The sequence below is a fragment of the Bufo bufo genome, chromosome 1 (genome assembly GCF_905171765.1).
Source record: "Bufo bufo chromosome 1, aBufBuf1.1, whole genome shotgun sequence".
Taxonomy (NCBI): domain Eukaryota; kingdom Metazoa; phylum Chordata; class Amphibia; order Anura; family Bufonidae; genus Bufo; species Bufo bufo.
This window is the reverse complement of record NC_053389.1, coordinates 817,790,096-817,812,096: the sequence shown is the minus strand read 5'-3', so window position 1 is coordinate 817,812,096 and position 22,001 is coordinate 817,790,096. Positions and strand designations below refer to the sequence as shown.

Below are 22,001 nucleotides of genomic sequence, written 5' to 3'. Positions count from 1 at the left end.
CATGAAAGGGAGGGCGGCGATTTCAGCTCAGAAGGCGGCGCTGGGCACCTAAACGAGATGGCTGCAGCCGGGCACCTTTCACCATGAGACGTCCCCTTGGACACATTTTGAAGTGATTGACAGGTGATATAAACCGCTTTTTTATGAATATAGAGCCACAGGGGGCATTTGATAAACTCACTTTAGGATTCAGTGTTTTACAAGGGACATCGCCATATGTTTAGCTTATAGGGCTCATTTCTGATGACAGAATCCCTTTAACTATAAGCGAGACCGTGTGTATGACTGTCGGAACTATATTATCTATCCTTTAGCGTTATAGATCCACTGTAGTGTATGCAGAACCATCCGCTGGTGGCACAGCACAGGTTTTGCAAACTTATCACCCAGCAGAGTATCAGACCCAGACCTGCTAGAACCTCTGTAGACCAAAACACCACACAGCAATACAGAGATACACAGAGTACCTTATACTCCAGACGCGAAGTCACTGTTCATGTCCGACCGGACGAACCTAATGTGGTGGCGTGAACAGCAGAGCCTACAAGTCAATACTATGCCGCTGAGAAAGAACAAACCTAACTGGTGGTGTGCACAGCAGAGCCTACAAGTCGATACTGTGCTGCTGAGTCACCACAGTAGGCCTACACAGAGACAAGTTGATCCTCTACCTTTAGTTTGCACACGGTTCACGACTCGCCAGATCTGGATCTGCTATGGCTCACTGTGCCGGCGAAACCCTTCCTTCCAGAAGTCTTCGCAGGAAAGCTACTGCTACTGGTATCAGTTGTTGTACGGATCCAGAACTCCAGCACAGCTCCTCAGAAAAACAATCCTTTTCACTGAATAATCTCTCTCAGACTCCTGCAGCACAGACAGAGTCTCTCATTTCCTACAGCCTTTGAACACAGTTCCAGACAGCTCACAAGGGACACAGCGGCATCTGGTGGCTGGAGTTAGTACTACTGGCAATAACAGTCTTTAAGTTCCTAACACTGAACTGATGCAGCCTGTGTGTTTCATAGGAGCACCCTGCAAATATTTCCAGTTCACATGAAGGTCCACTTAAGGGTATATCCTCAATCTCTCACATATACATGCATGCATAGTCTCTCTGTCTTCCAGATAACATATCTTCATGGCAAGAGTGTGGCGGGGATGGCTTTCCCTAAAGTAGGAGGGATGCAGTGTCCCGAAATATGCTGCAAAGCATTAAAAGTGTTACTATCACTATATTCCATGTATTATGTGCATGTGCTACAAATCCCATAAGGTTGTATAGGAAGTGGGAGGTCCCATGAGGCTAGTCAGGACTGGCTTCACTCTTCCTCTCTAGGAGGAAGATTCTGGAGTTAATAGCTGCCAGCTGAGGAGAGAACACCTCAGAGCAGCGAGGAACAGTTTCTGGATGGAGATTTCATTCTCCTACAACCCACAAGCAACTTATGTGCCAGCCCTTAGAAGGGAAAATGTCACCCTTCGGTGTGGGAGGGAAACACCACACTGAGCATATGAGGGAAGGGGGGAACAGGAAATCAGGACTGAGAATTAGGGAAGGAAAATGGACACATCCTAGTGAAAAGCCTAACCAAAATCCTGACTACCAGTATGAACAGACCCCAAAGGTAGGTGAGTTCATACGCAGGAATACCTAGAATCCTATCAAGCCCTATAGGACCCTGGTGCTAATGGCAGGGAGGAGACTACCTGTTCCTCCAAAAGGAAGGACGAACAGGAGTATCCTTTAGGCCTAATAAAAACAATAGGGAAATGCAACATACAGAACCCAAACAAAATACAAAAGGGAATGGAAAGACTTAACTTCAAAGGAGCAATGGAAGCACCAGGAACTAAGCCGAGATCCAACCACAATCTATCCAAAAGGTCCAAACAGAAGCTATAAACCGCACAACATTGTAGGAGAAGCAACTACAAATAGAGAAGGTTAAATGACCCTAATAGCCACACCTGGGGAAAGAAGGTGCGGCAAGCACCAGAAACAACACAGATGTCATTTGATCCAAACGGAAAACACGTCAGATCAAACCACGTGTTGCCAGTCTCACCGATCTCCTGCCACCTGTCACAGGAACGTCCGTGACAGAAAATATCTATAGAAGGTTTAGCCGACAGAAGGGGATTGCGGACTTTGGCAAAGAAGGTAATTGCCACTGATCTAGCTACAACTTCCTCTGCATGTGGTGAAAACACTGTAAGCTACAAGCTGCCCACCATAACCAAAGGACAGGAGGTCCTCCTGTTTAGAGATTATATCCCTCTGAGGATACTGTGGCTATATACTAATATATATAATATCTGATGATAGAGTGCATTTATTTAGGCCGGGAAAAGGAGAGATTGACCAGTCATTGTGAGAGAGAGAGATGCTAGCCTCCACATACAACCTTTGGGAACTACTTGAATCCAATGTAAAGCCTGCATTTCATGTGAATAGAATTTGTGTGGATCACCTGCTATGGATTTGTTATACCAACACCGATCTCATCATTATGCCACACTACATTTGCTCTGCAAGGTGCTGGCATCACAACAACTGGGACATTTCCTCACACTGTAAAACAGCAAAATCAAGGGCACCTCAACTGCCATCAGACAGGAGAACCCCAGCAGCAGAGTGTTCCCCCGAAGGGAAGAACCAGTGCGTCCTTCCCGTCACTGCATGCCGGCCCAGAGAGCTTCATGAAACGGTGAGTATGACTACTGCACCCATCCGGCCACCCATACTTACGTGTGCCCCTGCGTCCTGGACGCTGCACATTGCCAGGGTAAGGTAAACCAAATTATGAAATTCTTAGGCCTCTTTCACACGAGCGTGACGGATTAGGTCCGGATGCGTTCAGGGTGCGTTCAGTGAAACTCGCACTATTTTGCAAGCAAGTTCAGTCAGTTTTGTCTGCGATTGCGTTCAGTTGTTCATTTTTTTCCGCGCGGGTGCAATGCGTTTTGATGCGTTTTTCACGCGCGTGATAAAAAACTGAGGGTTTACAAACAACATCTCTTAGCGACCATCAGTGAAAAATGCATTGCACCCGCACTTGCTTGCGGATGCAATGCGTTTTTCACGCAGCCCCATTCACTTCCATGGGGCCAGGGCTGCGTGAAAAACGCACAATATAGAACATGCTGCGATTTTCACGCAACGCAGAACTGATACGTGAAAAACAACGCTCGTGTACACAGCCCCATTGAAATGAATGGGTCAGGATTCAGTGCGGGTGCTATGTGTTCACGTCACGCATTGCACCCGCGCGGAAAACTCGCTCGTGTGAAAGGGGCCTTATAATTTATTTTAGTATACCATAGAAACATCTGACAAAAACAATTCCAAAACACTGAAATATCACACTGTGTGAAGACCCAAATTTGTCAATCTCAAAACCTTTGATGACAAATACATTTAAGCTTTCATACAAATATTGAAAAGATAAGGATTAGGGTGAAGCCTACTATTTTATAATGGCCAATATTATTAATTTCTTTCTTCCAGATGGTATTGACAAACAATATCACCTCCATCATCCTTCTGGGATTTCCAAATCATGAGAACATCACATTTATGTTGTTCTCATTACTAGTTATTATATTCAGTGGAACCATTTCAGGAAACCTTCTTATCATGGTCTTGTATTTAGTAAGTAAAACCCTTCGGTCCCCCATGTACTTCTTCATTGCACAGCTGTCGTTATTTGACCTCCTGTTGACTACAGATATAGTCCCTGTCCTTCTTCACACAGTACTGTATGGAAGAAGTACTATGACTCTCATCGGCTGCATAATCCAGTTTTCTGTTTTTGTCATATCAGACTCCTCAGAATGTTTTCTACTGTCAGTGATGTCTTATGATCGTTATTTGGCCATCTGTAACCCCCTTCGTTACCTTTCCATCATGACTCATAATTTCTGTGTTACGTCTGTAAGTTTTATTTGGTTGTTGGCTTTTATTGTAGCACTGATCAATATTATCTCCATCTATAGTTTACATTTCTGTGGACCACACGTCATTGACCATTTCTACTGTGACTATGATCCTATACTGCAGCTCTCCTGCTCTGATACATCCATTATACATAAACTGAATCTTATAATGGGATGTTTCATTGTTACGGGACCTTTCATAATAATTGTGATGTCCTATATGTACATTGTCATCACCATTCTGAAGATCCCATCCAATACCGGAAAATATAAAGCCTTCTCCACCTGTAGCTCTCATCTCATTGTGGTTTCTGTGTTTTATGGGACATTAATGATTGTTTATATGTTTCCTACAAAAGGACAGTCCCTGATCCTGAGTAAGATCTTGTCTCTGATGTATACTGTGTTGACCCCACTGCTCAATCCTATTATATACACTCTGAGGAACAAAGACATTAAGAACGCTCTCAATAAACTTAAAGGGTAACTGTCATATTTTTATTTTATTTGCCAGTTTATTAAATCTAGGCATGTATACCTGAGTTAGTCTGTCAATGATTGTCAAAAGATCTGTAATTACCTTATAATAAAAGCTTTCATCAATGTCCCCTGTCCCTTTCCACTGCTCCCTTAAAAGACAGTTGCTATGGCGTGTCTGTCTCCGGCTAAGAAGACGGAGGGGCGGTCCTTCACACTGCATGCCTGCATTAGACTTCAGAGTGAGGAGGTGTGTCTCTAAGTAATACAATCTGATTGGATGGCAGGGAGCTGCTGGCTACAGGAAGTGTGAATGTGAAGTGAGGGAAAGCAGTTTTGGCCTCAGAACTGGCAGAGGAGCCATCTTGAGAAGGTCCTCATATTGTAGAGGTTAAAACAGTCGTAACTAAGGGAAAAACTCAAGGAAAACAGTGGTATGTGAAGAAACTAAAGATTGCTTTATACATAATGCTGCAGCAGCAGTAGCATATGCAAAAATTTATTTTTTGATGAAAAATAGCCCCTTCCTGACACAGCCTATCTTTTTGAAATCTGACATGTGTCACTTTATGTGGCAATAACTTTGGAATGTTTTTTTCTATCCAACCTATTCTGAGACTGTTTTCTCGTGACACATTGTACTTTATTGTAATGGTAAATTTGAGTCAATAATATTTGAAACTTTTTTAACCCTAAATTACAGAAAATTTTGAAAATTTTGCAATTTTTGAAATTTCTATTTCTCCGCTTTTTAGACCTCATAAAATATTTATTGCTTAACATTCACAATATTTTTACTTTGTGTTGTCATTTTATTATTTTAGAGCATAAGGAAGCTTAGCATTTTAGAAGCAATATTTTAAAGGAGCTGTTGTTATTTTTTTGTTCTTTGTATGTTTCTAACTAGGCAAATGTAAGGGCTTTACCATGAACTTATTTTATCTCCAGTTGCTGCTTTCTCAGATTTCACTGAGGGTCACATGACCTGTGATGTCAGCTTCTCTCCCTGCTCTGATGATGTTTGGTGCACAAGCATGAGAGAGCTGACCTGTGTCTGTACACAAGATGTCACTGTGCTGGCCATCCCTCCCTGCACTGACCTCTGCTGTTGCTGTCTGCTCTCTCCCTGGATTAATCAGAAAACAACTTTACCCCCTTCAGCCGCACAGACTCAGGGCTGGAGGCTTTACTGAGTAGCTGCAGGCAGTGAGGAGACAAATGCTGTGCACAGGAGCTGACAGAGGAGTTCTGCAAAGAATTGCACAAGAACAGGTAGGGGGAATATCCAGTGTGTATCAGCAGTGTCATTGTACAGCTGGGACTTGTAGTCCTACACATACAGCATGCTGCTGAGTCTCCCAGCAGACAGACATGTCATTTAGGGCAGCACTTGTATTCACTCCCTTTGCAGAGCAGGGGGAGGGGCAGAGATTGTTGTTATTGCAGGTAAACAAGGGTCCAGAAGAGAACCAGGGAGATGAAGAAATATATATTTTTTGTCTAAAACTTCCTTAGCTTAGTTATATATTGCTGCCCATCAGATTTAAAGTGCTATATATTTCATTTAATAACACAACCCCTTCCAAAACCAACATTTTAACCCTTAGGATCCCGGAGGTTTTTTCATTTTTGTGTTTCCATTCTTCTTACTTATTTTCCGTGAGCCATAACTTTTTTTATATTTCCGGTCACATAGCTGTATGGGGGGCTTAATTTTTGCGGAACAGGTTGTACTTTTCAATGCCACCATTAATTATGGCATAAAATATAGTGGGAAGTGGTAAACAAAATTCCAAATGGGGTGGAATTGGAAAAGAATTCAATTCCTCCACTGTTTTACGGGTTTTGCTCCCACAGCATTTTGTTTTCGGCAAAACTGATCCATGCCCTTCTTTCTCTTGGTCAGTACGATTACAACGACACACCATATGTGTAGGTTTTTTATGTCTAAATAGTGTAAAAATAAATGTAAACTTTGAGAATTTTATATTTTTTTTACATCATCTTCTTCTGACCCCCATAACTTTTTTATACTTCTGTCTACTGAGCTGTTTAGGCTTTTTTTGCAGTACAGTATGTAGTTTTTATTGATACTGCTTTGGAGTGTGAGTGACTTTTTGATCACATTTTATTAAAATTTTTTGGGTAAGAGAGGCAACAAAAAAATGGCAAATTGGCCATTTTGACCCTTTTTTCCATTACACCATTCGCCGTACTGGAAATTTTTATTTATATTTTAATAGTATGGACGTTTTATATAACTTTTATATTTTTTAATTTTTTTTTAAAATTTTTGTTTGTTCTATCAGGGATTTTTAAATTGACGTTTAAACCCTAATTTGCAAATTTCTTATCCTGCCCTGCCATCTGGTGGCCAAAAAAAGAATTGCAGCATGAATACTTTCAGCCTCAGCGAGCAGGCGCCATGTTTACATATCCCTCCAGTGCCTTACATATAAGGTGCTATTAACGAAGGGGTGAAAGGACCAATTCAGTTATGAAGTCACTTTGATGGGCCTACATAAAAAAAAAAACTCCATAATTGACCCCATTTTAGAAACTACACCCTCAATGAATTTTTCAAGGGGTGTAGTGAGCACTTTGAAAGGTGTTGCATATAATTTGTTGCATTAAATATGATTTTTTTCAGTAAAAATTTTGCTTTAAGCCTAGATTTTCCAATTTTTAACCCCTTCACGCATTTCCATCTACATGTACGTGAGGGAATGCAGTCTATTGCCACATCCTTACATGAATGTATTTGATGTGATCAGGTGGATGCAGGAGCTGCACCCGCCTGATCAGCAGCACAGGCCCGGCTGCTACTGTATGTGGCAATGCCGGCGGATTAACCCTTTCACATGCCGCAGACAGCAATGACTGTGGCACGTGTGGGGTTTACAGAGGGCAGGGGCTCCATCGCCCCCCTTGCGCTGCAGTGACATACCATGCTTCCACAGGCATCAGAACTTGCCAGCTACAGAAGCCCAGGAGATCCAGCCTGCAGGCTGGGTCATTTAGGCAACTGTCAGCTTCTTACTGTGTAAGACGCTGACAGTTCAATTCAGTACAATACTGATTTTAAACAGGGATCATACCCTGAAAAGATGAAGTCCCACTGTGGGACAAAAATAAAAAGTAAAAAAAGTGAAAAAGTGTTTTTTAATAATAAAAAAAAATACGTTTCAAGTAAAGAAAAAAAAAGCCCCATCACCATAAAATCGTGTATAAAAAAAAAAAATGGACATATTAGATATTAGCATGTCCGTAATGACCTACTCTATAAAAATATCACATGATCTACCCCCTTAGGTAAACACTGTGAAATAATGAAAATAAAAACTGTGCAAAAATTTTTTTGGTCACCTTAAATCACAAAAAGTGTAAATTCCAAGTGATCAAAAAGACATATGTAACCCAAAAATAGTGCCAATCAAACCGTCATCTCTTCCTGGAAAAAATGAGCCCCTACATAAGACAATCACCCAAAAGATAAAAACATATGGCTTTTAGAAAATGGAGACACTAAAACATGACTTTTTTTTTCAAAAATACTTTTATTATGTAAAACTGAAATAAGTAGACATACTAGGTATAGCAGCATCCATAATTACCTGCTCTATAAAAATATCACATGATCAACCAACTCAAGTGAACGCTATTAAAAATAAATTAATAAAAACTGTGCCAAAAAAGTGAAATATTGAATGATCAATAAATCATATGTACCCAAAAATGGTACCAATAAAAACGTCAACTCTTTCTGTAAAAAATGAGCCCCTGCACAAGACTATCAGCATGCAGGGGGTTTGCTGGGGGATACGGGTTCCTTCCTCATATGCATTGGGTCCCCGGGCTGTAGTGATGGGGACACAATGACTGAGAAGACAGCCTGATTATTTTCATAGGCATCGGGGCTTGCCTTCTATAGAAGCCTGTGAGACCCAATCCCTTAGGCTGGGTCTCACAGGCAGGCTGTCATTGTAAAAGCTGCCATGCAATGCATTACAATACAGATGTATTGTAATGCATTGCAGAGGGGATCAGACCCACAAAAGTTAAAGTTCCAGAGTGGGACAAAAAAAAAAAATGTTTTTTATAATAAAAAAATAAAAGTTAAAAAAAGCCCCTTCCCCATAATAAAACACATCTAAAATTGCAAAAAAAAAAAAGCGAAAAACAGACATATTTGGTATTGCCTTGTTGTTACGACTGGCTCTAAAAAAAAGGAGCCACTACATAAGACAATCGCCCAAGAAATAAAAAAATATGGATTTCAGAAAATAGAGACAGTTAAAACATGATTTTATTTCAAAAATGCTTTTAATCGAGTAAACCCAAAACAAATTAAAAAAAAAACATACAGTCATGATCAAAAGTTTAAAACCACTTGAAAAATGGCAAAAAATAATATTTAGCCTGGCTTCATAGCTTCAACATGCAACAAGATGAAATGGGAGTGAGACAAAACATTTTTTGAGCATTCAATTTAATGAAAACAACGAATAAACTGAAACAGGCTGTTTTTCAGCTGATCAAAAGTTTAGGACCACACCTCCAAGAAAAAACTAAACCCCCCCCAAAACAGAAATCCAACTTCCAAACATGAACTCAGTAATGAGTAGCTTCGCTGTTATTGTTTATCACTTCCAAAATTAGTTTTGGCATGATTGATGCAAGCGTTTCCATGAGGTGAGTGGGAACATTTCTACAAGTGGTGAAGACGGCCGCACGAAGGCCATCTACTGTCTGGAACTGTTGTCCATTTTTGTAAACTTCTCTTGCCATTCATCCCCAAAGGTTCTCAATTGGATTTAGATCAGGGGAACACGCAGGATGGCCCAAAAGAGTGATGTTATTCTCCTGGAAGAAGTCCCTTGTCCTGCGGGCATTGTGTAATGTAGCATTGTCCTGTTGAAAAACCCAGTCGTTACCACACATACGAGGGCCCTCAGTCATGAGGAATGCTCTCTGCAACATCTGGACATAGCCAGCGACCGTTTGATGCCCCTGCACTTCCTGAAGCTCCATTGTTCCACTGAAGGAAAAAGCACCCCAGACCATTATGGTGCCCCCTCCACTGTGGTGCGTAGAAAACATCTCAGGTGGGATCTGCTTGTCATGCCAGTAACGTTGGAAACCATCAGGACCATCAAGGCTGAATTTTTTCTCATCAGAGAATAAAACTTTCTTCTACCTTTGAATGTCCCATGTTTGGTGCTCTCTTGCAAAGTCCAAACGAGCAGTTCTGTGGCGTTCAAGGAGACGAGGTCTTTGAAGACGTTTTTTGTTTTTGAAGCCCTTCAGTCTCAGATGCCGTCTGATGGTTATGGGGCTGCAGTCAGCACCAGTAAGGGCCTTAATTTGGGTCGAGGATTGTCCAGTGTCTTGACGGACAGCCAATTGGATCCTCCGGCTCAGTGCTGATCAAAAGTTTTTGGGTCTTCCACTTGACTTTTTTGTTCCATAATCCTCAGGATCATTTAAGAAATTCCAAATGACTGATTTACTGCATCCCCACCTCAGCAGCGATGGCGTGCTTTGAGAGACCCTGCTTATGCAGTTCAACAACCCGACCACGTTCAAAAAGGGAGTCTTTTTGCCTTTGCCCTCACAACGTGTGACTACCTGACAGAAAATGACAATGAATCCACATCTTTGCACAGATTTGGACTGTTAAAGGCATGTGGTCCTAAAATTTGGATCAGCTGAAAAACAGCCTGTTTCAGTTTAATCGTTATTTTCAATTAATTGAATGCTCAAAAAATGTTTTGTCTCACTCTCATTTCTTCTTGTTGCATGTTAAAGCTCTACTTGGAACCTTGTTAAGATCCAACAATGTAAAATATGATTTTTTTACATTTTTCAAGTGGTCTTAAACTTTTGATCAGGACTGTTTTAGGTATCGCCACATCCGTAACAACCTGCTCTATAAAAATATTACATGATCCACCCCCTCACCTGAATGCCGTAAAAAAAAGTAAATAAATAACAAAAAGGAAATAAATAAAAACTGTGCTGAAACAACTATTTTTTGTCACCTTAAATCACAAAACTTGTAGTACCAAGTGATCAAATAGTCATATGTACCCCAAAATAGTACCAATCAAACCATTATCTCATCCCGCAAAAAATGAGACCCTATACAAGACAATTGCCTGAAAAATAAAAAATAAATATGGCTCTCAGAATATGGAGACACAAAAACATGATTTGTCTTTTTTCAAAAATGCTTTTATTGTGTAAAACTAAAATAAATAAAGAAAAATAGACATATTTAGGCATCGCTACATCCGTAACAACTTGCTCTAATAAAATATCACATGATTTATCCCCTAAGGTAATTGGCGTAAAAATAAATAAATAAAAGCTGTGCCAAAACAAAAAAATTTTGGTCACTTTACACTAAAAAGTGTAATATTGAATGATCAAAAATTCATATGTACCCAAAAATGCTACAAATAAAAATGTCAACTCTTCCCGCAAAAAGTTGCTGTGTGGAGTCTGCTGTGGTAGCGAAATAACAATGTGAGTCCATATGACATGCAGATGATAGGCGTTGCTCTTAGAATCACTGCACAATTCACTTATTTTGGCAGTCACAGGCCAAAACCGATCAAATAACTCAAGTATGAAGTCAACCTTACAGGTCGATGTTAGCGCCAAGAAGAAGCACACTCCTTTTACACTGTCATCAGCTGATTCCACATAGATGTCTACAGAACCTGTTCTATTAAACACTTATACAAGTAGTTGCCCCCGAGAGGGTGTCATCAGTAAGTTTGTGTTGACGTCGCTGATTATTTTGCCCTTCCTTTGATCCGTCAGAACAATAACCCACAAAAAATGTATCCTGTCTGAGGAGCATCCGCCTTCACTCGGTCAGCATTTGCTCAATAATCCCTTTGCTAATACCAAAAAAAGCAGGAGTGGATCTAAAACATAGATGACACATGAATGGAATAGTTGCATGTCTTCTGTGTTTTATAACCACTCCTGCTTTTGGCTGCCAAATCATAAGCCAATTGTAATGGGACCAAACAGGCCTTACAGCTGCTACAGAAACAGGATCTATTGTGTGTCTCATGTCAGTCAGGCCAAAAAGCAAAATAGTGGCCCAGTCATGAAGTGGAGAGGATGGAAACAGAATGAAAAGTCCACAGAGTGGCCCTATGACATAGTGGTGAGGTGGAAGCAGCATGAGGAGACCACAGAGCGGCACAATGTTCATGTCTGGAGGTGGTGACAGCATCAGGAGGCCACAGAGCGGCACAGTGACAGAGTCTGGAGGTCGTGGCAGCTTAAGTAGGCCGAAGAGCGGCACAATGATAGAGTGTGGATGTGGCAGCAGCATCAGGAGACCACAGAGCGGCACAATGACAGAGTCTGGAGGTTGGGGGAGCTTCAGTAGGCTGCAGAGCGGCACAATGACAGAGTGTGGATGTGGCATCAGCATGAGGCGACCATAGAGTGACATAATTCCAGAGTATGGAGCTGGAAGCAGCATGAAGAGACCACAGAGTGACACAATTACAGAGTGTGGAGGTGGCAGCAGCATGAGGAGACCACATAGCTGCATAATGACAGAGTGTGGATGTGGCAGCAGCATGAGGAGACCACAGAGAAGTACAATGACAGAGTCTGGGGGTGGCGTCAGCTTAAGTACGCTGCAGAGCGGCACAATGACAGAGTCTGGAGGTGGCAGCAGCATGAAGAGACCACAGAGCAGCACAATGATAGAGTCTGGAGGTGGCGGCAGCATCAGGAGGCCGCAGAGCGGCACAGTGACAGAGTGTGGATGTGGCAGCAGCATGAGGAGAGCATTGAGTGGAACAATTACAGAGTGGAGGTGGCAGCAGCATGAGGAGACCACAGAGTGGCATAATGACAGAGTCTGGAGATGGCAGCAGCATCAGGAGACCACAAAGTGGCAAAGTGACATAATGTGGATATGGCAGCATCAGCAGCATCAGGATACCACAGAGTGGCAAGGTGACATAGTGTGGAGATGGCAGCAGTATCAGGAGACCACAGAGTGGCAAGGTGACATATTGTGGAGATGGCAGCAGTATCAGGAGACCACAGAGTGGCAAGGTGACATAGTGTGGATATGGCAGCAGCATCAGCATCAGGAGACCACAGAGTGGCAAGATGATATAGTGTGGAGATGGCAGCAGCATCAGCATCAGGAGACCACAGAGTAGCAAGATGACATAGTGTTGAGATGGCAGCAGTATCAGGAGACCACAGAGTGGCAAGGTGACAGTGTGTATGTGGCAGCAGCATGAAAAGACCACAGAGTGGCAAGATGATGTATGATTGTAGACCTCCTTCTGGTATATGGACTAAATTACATTGTTGTGGGTCCTACAGTAAACATAATGAAGACACTGATGACAACACACCAGTCTTTTGCCTTTACCATCTATTTACAATTAAATCCAGCAGCTTCAGTAAGGTGAAACTATTTATGTGTTTTTATCTGCTCTGTCTGCATTTGATCTCCACAGCACACAAGACATGACAGGAGAGCCTCTGCTTTGGAGTCCAAGTCCAGTTTCTTAAGATCAGGATCGTGCGTAACATTCTTGCTCCCTGTGCAAAGTCATAACAAAAGGACTCCGTAGACATACACATCAGAGGAAGCTGAAGCTGGTTGCCCCAATTTTAATTCAGAAGCAGTAAACAGCGGAAAGCAAATAGAGGTGGCTGAACTCCGCTGCTCTGTATCTATTGTAAAGTCAATGTCTCCACCAATGCCCCTCTCGCGATTTACAACAAATACGTTATTTTCATGTAGAGATCCAAGAATTAAGTTGGAGGCATGTAGTGTATGCAAGCCATGTGCAACCCCTCTCATTACTCTCACGCAGTTCTGCACCTGGATTGCCTGGGCGAACGGAGTCTCTTTCTCTTTTTGCACAGAAATAGGCCAGTAAACACTTTTAGTAAAAAATGCTACAAAAGTGATCTGCGTCTATATTTCTCTTTTTGTACTGAAATAGGCCAAACAATGCTTTCACCATATAAAACTGCAGAAGTGAACTGTGTCTATACTTCTCTTTTTGCACAGAAATCAGCCAGTAAACGCTTTTAGTGAAAATTACTGCAAAAGTGACCTGCGTCTATATTTCTCTTTTTGTACTGAAATAGGCCAATAAACACTTTCACCAAATATAACTGCAGAAGTGAACTGTGTCTATATTTCTCTTTTTGTACTGAAATAGGCCAATCAATGCTTTCACCAGATATAACTGCAGAAGTGAACTGCTTCTATATTTCTCTTTTTGCACAGAAATAGGCCAGTAAACGCTTTTAGTGAAAATTACTACAAAAGTGACCTACCTCTATATTTCTCATTTTGTACTGAAATAGGCCAATCAATTATTTTACCAAATATAACTGCAGAAGGGAACTGTGTCTATATTTCTCCTTTTGCACAGAAATAGGCCAGTAAAATCTTTTAGTGAAAATTATTGCAAAAGTGAAGTGCGTCAATATTTCTCTTTTTGTACGGAAATAGGCCAATAAATGCTTTCACCAGATATAACTGCAGAAGTGAACTGCGTCAATATTTCTATTTTTGCACAGAAATAGGCCAGTAAACGCTTTTAGTGAAAACTACTGCAAAATTGACCTGCGTCTATATTTTTCATTTGTACTGAAATAGGCCAATTAATGCTTTCACCAGATATAACTTCAGAAGTGAATATTTCTCTTATATTTCTCTTTTTGCACAGAAATAGGTCAGTAAACGCTTTTAGTGAAAATTACTACTAAAGTGACCGGAATCTATATTTCTCTTTTTGTACTGAAATAGGCCAATCAACGCTTTCACCAGATTTAACTGCAGAAGTGAACTGCATCTATATTTTTCTTTCTGCACAGAAATAGGCCAGTAAAATCTTTTAATGAAAAATACTGCAAAAGTGAAGTGCATCAATATTTTTCTTTTTGTACTGAAATAGGCAAATAAACGCTTTCACCAGATATAACTGCAGAAGTGAACTGTGTCTATATTTCTCTCTTTTTTCACAGAAATAGGCCATTAAACGCTATCAGTGAAAATTACTACAAAAGTGACCTGCGTCTATATTTCTCTTTTTGTACTGAAATAGGCCAATCAACGCTTTCACCAGATATAACTGCAGAAGTGAACTGTGTCTATATTTCTCTTTTTGCACAGAAATAAGCCAGTAAAAGCTTTCAGTGAAAATTACTGCAAAAGTGAAGTGCGTCAATATTTCTCTTTTTGTACTGAAATAGGCCAATAAACGCTTTCACCAGATATAACTGCAGAAGTAAACTGCGTCTATATTTCTCTCTTTTTTCACAGAAATAGACCAGTAAACGCTTTTAGTGAAAATTACTGCAAAAGTGACCTGCGTCTATATTTCTCTTTTTTTACTGAAATAGGCCAATCAATGCTTTCACCAGATATAACTGCAGAAGTGAACTGCGTCTATATTTCTCTTTTTGCACAGAAATCGGCCAGTAAACGCTTTTAGTGAAAAATACTGCAAAAGTGACCTGCGTCTATATTTCTCTTTTTGTACTAAAATAGGCCAATAAACGCTTTCACCAGATATAGCTGCAGAAGTGAACTGCATCTATATTTCTGTTTTTGCACAGAAATAGGCCAGTAAATGCTTTTAGTGAAAAATGCTGCAAAAGTGAAGTGCATCAATATTTCTCTTTTTGTACTGAAATAGGCCAATCAACGCTTTCACCAGATATAACTGCAGAAGTGAACTGCGTCTATATTTCTCTTTTTGCACAGAAATCGGCCAGTAAACGCTTTTAGTGAAAAATACTGCAAAAGTGACCTGCGTCTATATTTCTCTTTTTGTACTAAAATAGGCCAATAAACGCTTTCACCAGATATAGCTGCAGAAGTGAACTGCGTCTATATTTCTGTTTTTGCACAGAAATAGGCCAGTAAATGCTTTTAGTGAAAAATACTGCAAAAGGGAAGTGCATCAATATTTCTCTTTTTATACTAAAATAGGCCAATCAACGCTTTCACCAGATATAACTGCAGAAGTGAACTGCGTCTATATTTCTCTTTTTGCACAGAAATTGGCCAGTAAACGCTTTTAGTGAAAAATACTACAAAAGTGACCTGCGTCTATATTTCTCTTTTGGTACTGAAATAGGCCAATAAAATCTTTCACCAAATATAACTGCAGAAGTGAACTGTGTCTATATTTCTCTTTTTGTACTGAAATAGGCCAATCAACGCTTTCATCAGATATAACTGCAGAAGTGAACTGCGTCTATTTCTCTTTTTGCACAGAAATCAGCCAGTAAACGCTTTTTGTGAAAATTACTGCAAAAGTGAAGTGCGTCAATATTTCTCTTTTTGTACTGAAATAGGCCAATAAATGCTTTCACCAGATATAACTGCAGAAGTGAACTGCATCTATATTTCTCTCTTTTGCAGAGAAATTGGCCAGTAAACTCTTTTAGTGAAAATTACTACAAAAGTGACCTACGTCTATATTTCTCATTTTGTACTAAATAGGCCAATCAATTCTTTTACCAAATATAACTGCAGAAGGGAACTGCGTCTATATTTCTATTTTTGCACAGAAATAGGCCAGTAAACGCTTTTAGTGAAAACTACTGCAAAATTAACCTGCGTCTATATTTCTCTTTTTGTACTGAAATAGGCCAATTAATGCTTTCACCAGATATAACTGCAGAAGTGAATTGCTTCTATATTTCTCTTTTTGCACAGAAATAGGGCAGTAAAAGCTTTTAGTGATAATTTTTACAAAAGTGAAGTTCATCAATATTTCTCTTTTTGTACTAAAGTAGGCCAATAAATGCTTTTACCAGATATAACTGCAGAAGTGAACTGCGTCTATGTGTCTCTTTTTTTTAGCACAGAAATAGGTCAGTAAACGCTTTTAGTGAAAATTACTACAAAAGTGACCGGAGTCTATATTTCTCTTTTTGTACTGAAATAGGCCAATCAATGCTTTCACCAGATTTAACTGCAGAAGTGAACTGCATCTATATTTTTCTTTCTGCACAGAAATAGGCCAATAAACGCTTTCACCAGATATTCTGTAACTGCAGAAGTGAACTGCGTCAATATTTCTCTTTTTGCACAGAAATAGGCCAGTAAACGATTTTAGTGAAAAATAATGCAAAAGTAACCTGCGTCTATATTTCTCTTTTTGTACTAAAATAGACCAATAAACGCTTTCACCAGATATAAATGCAGAAGTGAACTGCGTCTATATTTCAGTATTTTTGCACATGAATAGGCCAGTAAATGCTTTTAGTGAAAAATACTGCAAAAGTGAACTGCGTCTATATTTCTCTTTTTGTACTGAAATAGGCCAATAAACGCTATCACCGCATATAAGTGAAATGCGTATATATGTATTTTTTTCTGTACTGAACTAGGCCACTAAACGCCACAAAAAACTGCAACAGTGAAGTGCGTGTATATTTTTCTTTTTGTACTAAAATAGGCCACTAAAGGCTTTTCAACATAGCACTTGAACCCCAGTAACAAGAACAAATTGCTGGAATGACAGAGCTGTATAATGGCTATTTGGATCCCCAAATAATCTTGCCTGCGCTTGTAAATCGCTTTTCTAGCACTATTCCTAGCTCCTTCTGACGTCTCTCCCTGCACTAAGATGCACTGAAGTTATTCCTCCCTATCCTTATTCTGCACTTTTCAATAGTTTTTTTTAGGGGTTTTTTTCACAATGAGGTTTTTCCAATTGCTCTCCCTAGCGCCTTCTAACTTTTGTCCCTGCACTCAGAATGCTGGAAAATGTCTGAATCTAACATGGCCACGGCATTTATAGGGCTGTGACATCACAGGACTGGCTGGCTGCTCATTGGCTGCATGCATGCATGTCAATCAGGGTGATCCCGCCTTCCCAGACTTCCTTTCTCCATGTCCTCACACGTGGAGCCACCATTTTAGGAAAAATGTGATTCATTACCACGAAGAATGAGAAAATTCGCATTCGTTGCAAATTGAATTTTTACAGGATTTCGGATCGAATTCAACTTCATAAGCTTCGATTCACTCATCTCTACACAATACGATTGGCAACAAAATGAAAACATATGGCCAGGGCTGGGACAAGGCCATTTGGTGCCCAGGGCGAAGATGGCAAACTGCGCCCCCCCCCCCCCCCGTTTTTAAGAAAGAATCAATGTTGTTTCAAAACAAGAATATACTTAAAGCAATAGAACAAAGGACTGTGGGACTTTGAAAGTCACAGACACTATAAAGTTCCCCCCCATCATCATGTGCCAGTATAAAGTCCCCCCCATCATCATGTGCCAGTTTTGTAATAAGCCCCCCCAATGTGCCAGTAACACTATTGTAAAAAAAAAAACACTTATACTTACCTAAGTGTCAGCGATGCGATGCAGCCTCTTCCTGTGTCCCACGCTGTAATGTAAGGCTCAGGCGGCACGATGACGTCATTGCGCCGGCCTCTGATAGGCTGCCGGCCTAGTGCCTGCAGCCAGGGGCGTACATAAAAATCACTGGGCCCCATAGCAGGAATCTAAATTGGGCCCCCATTCCCCTTTTATAGCCCCTCCCTTTGTTCCATGAACTATTCTTGCTGCTGCGTTTTATAATTTATGCCATCAGGGCCGGAATGGGATTACAAAACAGCCCTGGCACACAAAAGAGGTATAATAGATGCAGATGTATATTATATACAGCAGTGTACAGTTATGTGAGGTACGCGGTATAATATATGCAGTGTGTACAGGTATATAGTATATTCCCTAGTGTTCTGATATGTGAGGTACAGGGTATAATAGATGCAGTGTGTACAGGTATATAGTATATACAGCAGTGTACTGATATGTGAGGTACGGGGTATAATATATGCAGTGTATACAGTATATACAGTAGTGTAATATGTGAGGTACGAGGTATAATAGATGCAGTGTGTACAGGTATATAGTAAATACAGCAGTGTATTGACACCTCGTACCTCACATATCAGTACACTGCTGTATATACTATATATCTGTACACACTGCATATATTATACCTCGTACCTCACATATATAGTATATACAGAAGTGTACTGATATCTGTACACACAGCATCTATTATACCTCATACCTCACATATCAGTGCACTGCGGTATATACTATATATCTGTACACACTGCATCTATTATACCTCATACCTCACATATCAGTACACTGCTGTATATACTATATATCTGTACACACTGCATCTATTATACCTCGTACCTCACATATATAGTATATACAGAAGTGTACTGATATCTGTACACACAGCATCTATTATACCTCATACCTCACATATCAGTGCAATGCGGTATATACTATATATCTGTACACACTGCATCTATTATACCTCATACCTCACATATCAGTACACTGCTGTATATACTATATATCTGTACACACTGCATCTATTATACCTCGTACCTCACATATATAGTATATACAGAAGTGTACTGATATCTGTACACACAGCATCTATTATACCTCATACCTCACATATCAGTGCACTGCGGTATATACTATATATCTGTACACACTGCATCTATTATACCTCATACCTCACATATCAGTACACTGCTGTATATACTATATATCTGTACACACTGCATCTATTATACCTCGTACCTCACATATATAGTATATACAGAAGTGTACTGATATCTGTACACACAGCATCTATTATACCTCATACCTCACATATCAGTGCACTGCGGTATATACTATATATCTGTACATATTGCATGTATAATACTGTGTAATATATGCAGTGTGTGTGCATGTATGTGTGTGTATATATATATATATATATATATACAGAGCAGTGTATTGATGTGACACATAGAAGGTATAATACTGTAGATGCAGTGTTTATAGAAATATGTGGTCAGTTATGCATTATAGTCACTGTGAGGTACATGAGGTAGTGGTAACTGTCTGAAGTAGTATACATGAGTGAGCAATGAGTAAAAACAGGGCATGGAGGGGGGGGGGGGGGTAAATGATGAAAAGTGGAGGACCTCCTCTTACCTCTCCATTCCAGTCTGTATGGATCAATACAGAGCTGCTTGTGAACTTTTAATACTTGCTGTTAGGGGTTGAAGGACCTGTGATGATGTCATCACAGGTCCTGGCAGATGTACCTTTGAAACCTAGGAACTACACCATTTTTGGTGCAGTTCCTTTGCTAGATTCTGCAGGACCTGTGATGTTGAAGATGATGTCATCACAGGTCCTGGCAGATGCACTGTTCTAACCTGGGAACTACACTTTACACTGTGCAGTTCCCTTACAGGACCTGTGATGACATCATCAAAGGTCCTTTAGCTTTAGAAAGGTAAACAGGAGTAATTAGGGGGCGGGGCCTCTCCTCCACTTCGGTGCCTGCCTGCAGCCTATCAGAGGAAAGGGAAGGGACACGCCTCTCCCTCCCCTGCACCTCCGCTGGAACAGACAGTTTACAATGGAGATGAGCGCAATGGAAGCGCTCATCTCCCTGTGCCTGGCGGCGGCTGCTCACTTGGGGGGGGTCATTTTAGTTGGGGGGGCACAGCATGATGTAGGGGGGGCCGTGGCTGGCACTTCACCTGCGCCCCCCTCCTGTCCGCAAATGGTAGCGCCCAGGGCACCCGCTCCTTCGGCCCCTGCCTTGTACCGGCCCTGCATATGGCTTTTAGAAAATGCAGATTTTTTTCTCAAAAATCCTTTATAATGTAAAATGGAAACAAAAAAAAAAAATCTAAGTAGTCATATTTGGTATTTTTGCTTCTGTCTCAATCTGTTCTATAAAAATATCAAATGATCTAACCTGTTAGGAGAACATTGTAAATAATACAAAATAAAAATGCCATAACAGCAATTTTTTGCTACCTTACCTCACAAAAAGGTAATATAGAACTATCAAAAATCATATTTACCCCAAAATAGTACCAATAAAACTGTCACTTTATCCCATAGTTTCCAAAATTGGGTCTTTTTTTGGAGTTTCTACTCTACGGGTACATCAAGGGGTCTTCAAATGCGACATTGCAACTTAAAATTATCCTAGTGAAATCTGCCCTCCAAAAACCATATATTGCTCCTTCTCTTCTGCTCCCTGTTGTGTGCCCATACAGCAGTTTGCGATCACAAATGGGGCGTTTATCTAAACTGCAGAATCAGGGTAGTAAATATAGAGTTTTCATTGGCTGTTAACCCTTGATTTGTTACAGGAAAAAAAAAAATTGAAAATCTGCCAAAAAAGTGAAATTTTAACATTTAATCTCTTTTTTCCTCTAATTTTTGTGAACACCACAAGGTTTGTAAAATCAGTTTTTTTAACTTTAGGTGTGTAGTTTCTTAACTGAAGTGGTCCTTAAAAAAGTGAGTTTTGGAAATTTTGGGGAAAATTTGGAATTTTGTTAACAGAGAAATATATTGACTCAAATTTACTACTATCCTAAAGTACAATGTGTCATGGGAAAATAGTCTCAGAATAGCTTGGATAAGTAAAAGTGTTCCAAACATATTACCACATAAACGGCCTGGTCCTTAATATAAAATATGGCAGGGTTAATCATACATTTATTCACTCACTCAGCCCGTGTAAGCATATTCATTGTCAAGTCTCTCGAATTCACTACTGTATATGTTACTGTATCTGTAAACTGCAGAATCAGTGTAATAAATATTGAGTTTTGTTTGGCTATTAACCCTTGATGTATTTTAGGAAAAATGGATAAAAATGGAAAAACTGCAAAAAAAGTGAAATTTTTAAATATCACCTCCATTTTTCTTTAATTCTTATGGAACACCTAAAGGGTTAACAAACTTTGTCAAATCAGTTTTGAATGATTTGAGGGGAATACGTTCTAAAATAGGGTAATTTATGGGGGGTTTCTATTAAGTGACTTCATAACTGAATTAGTTCTTAAAATTTTCTTTAAAAATTTCGAAATTGCTTCTAAAGTTCAATGCCTTCTAACGTTCTAAAAAATAAAATGCCATATACAAAATGTTGGCATTATTTTGTAAATGGCATTTTATTTTTTAGGACGTTTAGATATAGAGTATTTAAAGGGTATATCTCACACATACAGATGAAGACTATGCCGCAATTAAAGTTTTTTGCCCAAAATGGGTGTTTGTTTAATAACTGAATATGACAGCAGTATATAATCCTTGAATTTCACACGTGCTGATGCAGCAAGGGATGAAAATTTGCTGTGGTTCTATTCAGTTATTTGCAAAACAGCCATTTTGTGCAAAAAACCTTAAATTGCGGCCTAGTCTTGATCTGTACGTGTGAGATACACACTTTAGATACTGTGGTTATATTCTTCTATTAATAAAACACCTTTTTTGGGCAAAATAAACAATTTTACAGCCCTGGCTGCATCAGCACGTGTGAAATTCAAGGTTTAAATACTGCTGTCATATTCAGTTATTAAACAAACACCCATTTTGGGCAAAAAAAAATATTTTGCAGCCTTTGCTGCATATGTCATTGTGAGCTACACACTTTACATACTGTGGTTCTATTCAGTTATTTGAAAAACAGACATTTTGGGCAAAAAAAC

At 39.9% G+C, this 22,001-nt stretch overlaps 1 protein-coding gene across 1 annotated transcript; it reads left to right on the top strand.

The window, feature by feature from the left end:
• Positions 1-3,508: 3,508 nt before the first annotated feature.
• LOC120989114 (olfactory receptor 11A1-like) lies at positions 3,509-4,423 on the top strand. Its single transcript, XM_040417022.1, has one exon. The coding sequence runs from the start codon at positions 3,509-3,511 to the stop codon at positions 4,421-4,423; it is 915 nt and encodes a 304-aa protein (XP_040272956.1).
• The last annotated feature ends 17,578 nt before the right edge of the window (positions 4,424-22,001 follow it).